This window comes from Dreissena polymorpha, chromosome 3 (genome assembly GCF_020536995.1).
Source record: "Dreissena polymorpha isolate Duluth1 chromosome 3, UMN_Dpol_1.0, whole genome shotgun sequence".
NCBI classification, from domain to species: Eukaryota; Metazoa; Mollusca; class Bivalvia; order Myida; family Dreissenidae; genus Dreissena; species Dreissena polymorpha.
The window spans coordinates 10,141,057-10,150,679 of record NC_068357.1 but is presented as its reverse complement, the minus strand read 5'-3'; the positions used below and the strand labels follow the sequence as shown (position 1 = coordinate 10,150,679).

At 35.4% G+C, this 9,623-nt stretch overlaps 1 protein-coding gene across 3 annotated transcripts in view; it reads right to left on the bottom strand.

Annotated features, from left to right (window-relative positions):
• Nucleotides 1–9,623, bottom strand: part of LOC127872961 (uncharacterized) — an 87,111-nt gene that overhangs the window by 41,129 nt on the left and 36,359 nt on the right. For all 3 annotated transcript variants that reach the window (XM_052416483.1, XM_052416484.1, XM_052416485.1), the window contains 3 exons: nucleotides 8,074–8,169; nucleotides 3,131–3,409; nucleotides 166–261 (listed from right to left, as the gene is read on the bottom strand). In XM_052416483.1, the coding sequence (XP_052272443.1) occupies nucleotides 166–261; nucleotides 3,131–3,409; nucleotides 8,074–8,169 (471 nt within the window). The remainder of the gene's footprint in view (nucleotides 1–165; nucleotides 262–3,130; nucleotides 3,410–8,073; nucleotides 8,170–9,623) is intronic.

Here is a 9,623-nt window from a genome sequence, read left to right as displayed (position 1 = left end):
CAATCTCGTAGTGGGGGCGAATAAAAAACTACTGACAATTTGGATTCAGTAACATCTCTTAAAATCTCATAAGCAGGGGGCCTGGTGAAATGAATAAGAAGATTGTTGTTTCAAATACAGAGAAAAGGTGTGTTTTTACCTACTTCAGAAATATAATTGTCTTACCCTCTGGAGCTGTCTATGTACTCTTTTCAAGTCTGCTTTTATATTTCTAAGCTGTTTCTTCAGCACCAATACATGCCTTTGACTTAATCCATGTTTCTGTAACATAGAGTTACTGGATTTAATTATGTCAGTGTCCAAAAATTTCAACCAAATATTTCAAATTTATGTTGACCAAATGGTAACTTGCAAAGCGTGCCTTGAAATTTAATTAAATAATAAATAAAAAATATCTCCACATTTTGAATTATAAAATATTTTTCATCAAAACAAGCTTCTTTATGCTTAGCTCAGTGAAACCATAATTATAAGGGTAATGAAAAAAAGATTAAAACTGAAATAAGGCATACGTGGTTTGCCTATTAATAGCTACAGATTCATAAGGATGATTTTACCATGATTTATTTGACTCAAAACATGTTTAACTGATTAATAATAAGATATGTCCAGGGGTGGCGAAATCTCAAAAAACTAAACTTGTCCACGGACAACCATTTAGGAAATTTAACTTGCCTGTTGCTGAACTACACTTGTCCGTTAATGTTTATATAAATTATAAACGCATTTATTGATTAATGTTAAATAATGTGGAATATATCAAAATGAGTATGATTTGCTTGTTTTGTTATCCCCACGCTTTTTGAAAAAAAGGTGGGGATATTGTGGTTATCTCCGCCGTCCGTCCGTCTGTCTGTCTGTCTGTCCGTCCTGGCCACTATCTCCTCCTACACTAAAAGCACTAGAACCTTGAAACTTACACACATGGTAGCTATGAGCATATGTGCGACCCTGCACTATTTGGAATTTTGATCTGACCCCTGGGTCAAAAGTTATAGCGGTTGGGGTGGGGCCGCGTCAGAAATTATCACTCATTTTTTTAGGTTATTTTACATTTACTTCTTTATTTCTACACCGATTCACTTCAAATTGATACTGGACCTCTCTTATGACAATACGGTCAATCTCAACCATGCATGGCCCCATTCCCAACCCTGGGGCGCCCCGCCAACATAGGCCACACCCACCAAAAATTTCCATTTACTATAATTTTTTCATTTCTACACGGATTCACTTCAAATTGATACTGAACTTTTGTTATGACATTAGGGTCAATCTTAACTATGCATGGCCCCAATCCCAACCCTGGGGCGCCCGCCCACATAGGCCACACCCACCAAAAAATTCCATTTACTATAATTTTTTCATTTCTACACGGATTCACTTCAAATTGATACTGAACTTCTCTTATGACATTCGGGTCAATCTCAACTATGCATGGCCCCATAACCAACCCTGGGGCCCCGCCCACATAGACCACACCCACCCAAAATTGCCTTTTACTATAATTTCTTCATTTCTACACCGATTCACTTCAAATTGATACTGAACCTCTCTTATGACAATACGGTCAATCTCAACTATGCATGGCACAATTACCAACCCTGGGGCGCCCTGCCCACATATGTCACACCCACCCAAAATTGCCTTTTACTATAACTTCTTCATTTCTACACCAATTCACTTCTAATTGATGATGAACTTCTCTTATGACAATACGGTCAATCTCAGCTATGCATGGCCCCATTACCAACCCTGGGGCACACCTAGGTCAAACATTCGGCGTGGGGATACGCGTCGGCCTCTGCCGCGCCATTTCTAGTTTATAATTGTATTTCAATGGTACATTCATTATAGCAGTATATTATAAACAATATAAAGACTTTCTCAAACTTTAAATCTTGCGAAGCTAGTGTTATTAAAACATGTGCTGAACATAAGTACATTGTAATCTTAACAAATTAAACTATACCAATATGTGGACCTCATCAGACTGAGGCTCCGCTACTGGTAGCAATTTGATTATATAAACTGGTAACCATTGAAAATCTGTTAGCCAAGTTTCTTGAAAAGTTCTGGTGCGTTAACTTAGATCATATTTTTTATCATAATCTTTCTTAGTTTTTTTGGAGGTGGGCTGCTCAAAGCTTCGGGTTTCTGGTCCGTTGTTGAAGATTAAAAAAAAAAGTTTCATCTTTACCATTAAAGTCGTCTTAAATAACAAGGTAGACCGTGTTTTGATTATCTTAGATTGATACTTTTAATTTCCGTCTGATTGTAAAAATAAAGAAACCAGTCTGCACACTGTCTAACAGTCGGGCCGAATGTTGAGAATGCGGCATGCTCCCGGTCTCTTGCAGAATAAGGGAGATCACTGCGTGTCAACATCCGGTTTTGTAAAACTTAATTACGGCTTTAATAGAAGGTATTTTTGTATACCTGGACGCGACTTTAAAAAAACTTGTTGTCCACGGACAACTTAATTGAAAAAAGTCAGTTGCCCAGACAAGCAAATGTACGACTCGGGCAACTCGGACATTTGATTTCGCCACCCCTGATGTCCCATGTTATTTTTTCACAAATACACATCTGATACAGTGGAGACATTGAAAACCGATTGCTGATCAAATTTATTTAATCTCATCATAAAATGAGTTTGTTTTTAAAGATGCCCCATAACTGTTACCTGATAGTCTTTTAGTTTAAACCTATTTTAGCTCAATTTCATAGAAAGCCTTATTAAGGCTTATTTGAAACGCTCTGTAGTCCTTTTCCTGAAGCTAGAACCAGTACTTAGTGTCCATTGGAGATCTAAAGAACGCTCCCAAAATGGGGATTGAACCTGTAACCTCCCAATCGCTAGTAGGCTAACACAATATCCACTTCACCAATACAACTTCGTTAATGGTTAGATCACATAGGGGCTTGCTAGACTCTTTGCAAAAATTGCTATGGTTACTTAGTTTTTGGAAACAGATTGTTTTTAATGATTATGACAGCCCTTCTGGTATAAGTTTTTCAATCATTTTTTATAAATGAGACAACGAGGACATTTTTGGCAAAAGTCACAAATTTTGCAAATCTAGATAGCTGGACATTCTTTGTAAGACCTTTATCATAGACAACCTACCTTACTTTGTGTTAGGTTTCTCATAAAGTTTTGAAGCTGTCCTCTTATGAACAAATAATGACCATTTAAAAGTGTTTTCAAACTTTTATAATGTGGATTTTTCTTTGCCATGATGCGTTTTAGGTTACGAAAGCCCTTCTGCATAGTTTTCTTATCAATTTTTTTTCCAAATTTACGCTCTGCTTGAAAACGTCGCTTCATTTTCATATTCATCTTTCTGTACAATTGCTGTAGTTTTCTTTCCAATCTTTTGCCAGATCTCTCTTGTTTTCTCAATAACTGTAACAGATGCAACATTTTTTTTCAACTTTTGTTAGCTTTGTTATATCAAAATGTTAATTTGAATTTAAAATCAAAATGTGGGGACCATGACATAACAGTCATATTTATTATTTTGGTTCAGCTGTCTAAGATATTTCTTTACCAGGATGTTCTGCGATAATTGTATGCATGAAATCATAATTTACCGCCAAGACTATGGCGAAAATGTTCAGGTTAAAGGTCATGTAAAGTTGCAACAAGATTTCGTGACCATAACAAGAACCCTTATAGATAAATATTCACTTAGATGTTTATATACCTTGTTAAAATAAAATTAAAGGTACAATATTGATCAACATAAAACATGTTTATGAACAATTTTATAGATTGTTTGTTTCAATTATCAGAAAGCTGTATGCAAGCTGTCTTACCGCTCTTTCTTCAAAAGTAAGAAACAAATGAATGTTTATCTAAGAAAAGATGGAAAAAGTTGGACACAATAGGAATATTGCATACAAAAGTACTTTTTCAAACATTTGCTTTTCCGTGGCAGTTAATATAAACAAGAATTTATAATCACATGCAACTGTGTCGCTTGGTTTTTTGTTAATTAGATAAGTTGCATCAACCCAAAAATTCATTTTTTTCTTTATAAACACAGGGTTTGACTTCTTCACATTCGTGTCGTTTTTGGTAAGCTATCTGATAATAGCACGACAAATGACAAAGTTACTATTATAAAAAGGTGTTTTATGACTAAAAATTGATATTTGATTCTTGTAAGTGAGACCTTGACATCTGAGATTATAGGGAGAAAAGTATTACACGTGACTTCTTGTCTTCTGATTGATTGCATTTGTTCCAAGTTATTTCAAAATTCCTCAATACATAGCAAAGTTATGGCTGAAAAAGCTGTTTAATAGCCCACTTTGATACTGTAACCTTTAACCATTTAGTGCGACCGTTACCTTTTAGGCACAGAGGAATGTGCTCAGGTGAGATAAACAAGAGGGCCAAGATGGCCCTAGTACGCTCACATTTTTTTACAATGCCTTGTTCATTTCTAAGTTGAAAATTCAGTACTCTAGAGCATAATTAAAATTGTTTCTCTTCTGTTTACTTTTGCAGTGTGAGCATATGAATAATTCTGATTGAGTACTGTCCATTTGCATGAGTTTTTTTGCAATGCAAACATTTGCAAGTAATGCTTATTCTACATGTTTTCACAATATTTTTGTAAGATTTGGACCTCTTAACCAAGATTTTGACCCCACATGACCCAATGTCAAACTTTGCCTAAATATCATCAAGAAAAACATCCTAGTCCAGTATCATCATTACTGGACCAACACTATGGCATCTAGTGTGTTTAAAAGGTTTTTGTAAGATTAGACCCCATTACCTAGATTTTGTCCCCACATTACCAAACGTAAAACTTGACCTAGATACATATCATTAAGACAGACATTTTGACAAAGTTACATGAAGATTTGGCATGAAATGTTACTTCTAAAGTGTTTACAAGGTTTTTCATTCTTTTTACCTAGTGACCTAGTTTTTGACCCAGCATAACCAAGTTTCGAACTCAATCGAGGTATCATTGGAACAAATCTTCTGACCAAGTTTCATGAAGATCGGACAATTAAATTAAGAAATGTAGCCTCTAGAGTATTTACAATGTTTCTCTATAGCCAAATAAGGAAAACTGCCCCGCCCACTGGCGGTTATATTTTTCAACAGACCGGAACCACTTTTGAACCAACATAGCATTAAGACAATCATTTTGACAACTTTACATAAAAGATTGGGCATAAAATGTGACTTCTACAGTGTTTACAAGGTTTTTCTTTTTTTTGACCTAGTGACCTTGTTTTTGACCCAGCATGACCCAGTTTCAAACTCAATTGAGGTATCATTGGTTTAAATCTTCTGACCAAGTTTCATGAAGATCGGACAAGAAATGTGGCCACTAGATTCTTTACAAGGTTTCTCTATAGCCAAATAAGGAAAACTGCCCCCTCTCTGGCGGCCATTGTTTTCAAAGGACCGGAACCACTTCTGAACTCAACAACATATCATTAAGACAAACATTTTGTCAAAGTTTCATCAAGATTGGGCATAAAATGCGACTTCTACAGTGTTTACAAAGTTTTTCTCTTTTTTTTACCTGGTGTACTAGTTTTTGACCCAGCATGACCCAGTTTCGAACTCGATCGAGGTTTTATTGGGACAAATCTTCTGACCAAGTTTCATGAGATCGGAAAACAAATGTGGCCTATAGTGTTTACAAGGTTTCTGTTTAGCTAAATAAGGACAAGAAACCGTCGGAGACGGGCGATGCTCCCCAAAGTTTTTTTTTGTCACAATATTGCACTACATATTCAAACAAGAGGGCCTGAAAGGCCCAAAGTTGCTCAACTGAGATAAAAAGAAATGACCTGTTTTTTTGCAGCCCAAGATATCAATAGAAAAAATGTTCTAACCAAGTTTCATGAAGAATGAACAACAAATGGCCCCATGGCGGAAATGTTTTTCAACAGACTGGATCCATTTTTGAACTCGTCCAAGATCTTATTGGGACAAATCTTCTGACAAAGTTTCATGAAGATCCAACAATGAATGTGGCCTCTACAGTGTTAACAAGGCAAATATTCATGACGCACAACGGAAGACAGACAATTTACTATCACAAAAGTTCACAAAAGAGAAATAGCCCAGACAAGAATTGCACTATATGTACAGTTTATAGAAAAATTCAAAGGGCCATAACTCTGTGAAAAATCATCCGACCATAACCGGCTGATAATATGCAAATCTCCTCTTGGTAGTGAAGCTTCCCATAAAGTTTCATTGAATTCCCATAATAAATTGCTGAGAAATAGCTCGGACAAGAATTACACTATAGGTACAATGGAAAATTTCAAAGGGCCATAACTCTGTAAAAAATCATCCGACCAGAACCTGCTGATAATATGATGAATTCCAGTAATTAGTTGCTGAGAAATTGCCCGGACAAGAATTGCACGATATGTACAGTTTATGAAAAATTTCAAAGGGCCATAACTCTGTAAAAAAAATCATCTGACAAGAACCGGTTGATAATATGCACATCTCCTCTTGGTAGTGAAGCTTCCCATAAAGTTTCATTGAATTCAAGTCATTAGTTGCTGAGAAATAGCCCAGACAGGAATTGCAATATAGGTACAGTTAATTGAAAATTTCAAAGGGCCATAACTCTGTAAAAAATCATCCAACCAGAACCCGCTGATAATATGCACATCTCCTCATGGTAGTGAAGCTTCCCATAAAGTTTCATTGAATTCCAGTAATTAGTTGCTGAGAAATAGCCCGGACAAGAATTGCACTTTATGTACAGTTAATGGAAAATTTCAAAGGGCCATAACTCTGTAAAAAAATCATCTGACCAGAACCGGCTGATAATATGCACATCTCCTCTTGGTAGTGAAGCTTCCCATAAAGTTTAATTGAATTCCTGTCATTACTTGCTGAGAAATAGCCTGGACAAAAATTGTGCACGGACGGACGGACACACGCACAGACAGACGAAGCGGCGACTATATGCTCCCCTCAAAAAATTTGGGCGAGCATAAAAACTGCCCAGCCCACTGGCGGCCATGTTTTTCAACGACTTTTGAACTCAACCAACATGTCATTAAGACAAACATTTTGACAAAGTTACATAAAGATTGGGCATGAGTGTGACTTCTACAGTGTTTACAAGGTTTTTCATTTTTTTGACTTAGTGACCTAGTTTTTGACCCAGCATGACCCAGTTTCGAACTTGATCGAGGTATCATTGAGACAAATATTTTAAGTTTCATTAATCGGACAAAAAATGTGGCCTTTAGAGTGTTTACAATATAAAGAAGTGAAACACCAGCTGCTGGAGCAGTATTGTATTCTCATTAAAACAATTAGTTGGTCCTTTATTTAAGGCAAGTGACCGATTGCCCAAACAGTACAAAACAGCACAATACAAACCAACATAAACAAACCAAATGTGGACGACGGACGGACAAGGACCAATCCCAAAAGCTCACCTGAGCAATCAGGCGAGCTAAACAAGTAAGAAAAAGAAGAAAGTGGTAGGATTGATTTACAGCCTGTGTATGTATACACACAGAGAAACTTGTTTGTTGTGCGTAGGTCAAAACTAAACCCTTTATACAATATAGAAAAATTGGGCGGATACAACAGTTCCCCACTCAAATCTCACAATCTATAGATAGCTAAGTATAAGCCAAAATGTTTATATAAACTCGAGGGCATCTTCTTATATTTAACAATTATTTTCATTTTGCATTACATGTGTATGTACACTTATTGAGAATAGAAAATTTTTGTATGAAATTGGCCCCTTGCCATCAAATAAGACTTTATTATTCAATAAGATTTCTTTCCTGCTGAACTTTGTTATTATTGTTATAATGATATGTATATTAATATATACAAGATAAAATAGTTTCAAACAGGAAACTCGATTTACATCCACTTTAAATTGCAATGCAGCAGCCCCATAATTTTCAAATTGACAAATGAATTATACTTCATTTAAGTCACTTGTACTTTTGGAAAAAAATACATTTCATTTAATATTAATTTACGACAAAGCTTGATAGATTTTAAAGATGCACCAATTAACTAACAATGTATGTTTTCACCTTTTTCAGCTGTCTAAGCATTCTGTAAACCTTCATTCCCTGAAGTTGTTTTCTCAACATCCCAAGTTGCTTGTTTCGGTCACCAGATTTATATTTCTGTAATATATTACCTAACAACTGTAGCTATAGATCACTCATTGAAGATGACAAGTACCTAGTGATAAGTAACATTTATTTCAAAATTGTTTACATTGGCCACACACAGAGACAAAAAGGTCAATGTTGACTTATTGAAGTAATTGGTCAAGCTCAAGCGCACATAACAAACCATGACCAATTGTCTGACATACACAAAAATAATACCTGTACATCTGTATACTATATACCACATATCGATTGTATCAAATATCTATCTATGATACACATAAAACTGAGAGATAAGCTCTGGAAACAAAGTCTACATGTACAAGGGCACATGACTCTGCAAAGAATATTGTGCCATACACTAAAGAAACATCTTTTACTTCTACATTGCATAAACCACATATCTACAAAGCTTCAGGTTGATATGCAGAAAACTGAGTCTTGTTTGTGATACAAAGAACACTTGTACAATGATATTAAGAATGTAAAATTTACTTGAGTTGATGGGCACATAACTCTGCAAAGAATAATGCCACATACACACAAATGAAGCCTTGCACTTCTACAAGAGATGACCAAGAAATGAATATTCTTTATTCAGTAGTTTTTTAGTCAAGAGGATAGGCTTAAAATCGGTATCCATAGCAAGATAAATATCTATCTGATACGAAATACAAATAAATAACACTGACTCGCGAGTTTTTCATACCTTTATTGACTTTACAAAACAGATTAACACCAATTAGCTGTCGGTGACGCTTAATCTCTAAGCGATTAAAATCGGTTAAACGGACGGATGAATAAAGCAATCAAGATGAAGTTGCATAACATGGCCCCCCCCCCCCCCCCCCCCCCCCCGCGTTCTATTGATTTAATATCATAGCCACATGCTAACCACCTGTGGTTAGAAATGGATTATTTTTAACAGTTAAAATAATTGTTCAAGTCATGGTTAATAATAATCATTATGAATGAAAATTGTATAAATATTTTATTAAAATATTATATCATACAGCATTACTGCTTTGAATAGTATAAAGATATATTAGATTGATTTTTTATATCATATTAAATGTTTTATTATTTATTTTCCTAAACATAGGTGTATTGGATATTATGCATGTCTATACTTTTATTCATTACTTATTGACAATTTATGTTCTCTTTAATGGTTATTAAAAGACATGCAAGTATAACAGTGTGTTTGTTTATAAAAACAGATCATCAGGCATGCACTATTCAAAAAGGCACCAGGAGTACCTATGGAGCACTTTTTTACCACATTAACAACAACATCAAAACACCTCCAGTACTGAATAACCGACTGGATTGGGTTTTGAAACAACAGTGCATTGTCTATACTCACCTGATAAAACACCATTTGACTAAGCTATCTTCCCAGAGCAATCAAGTGAAAACTCTACACAATACTACTAAGCTATCTTCCCAGCCATTTAAGTGAAAAC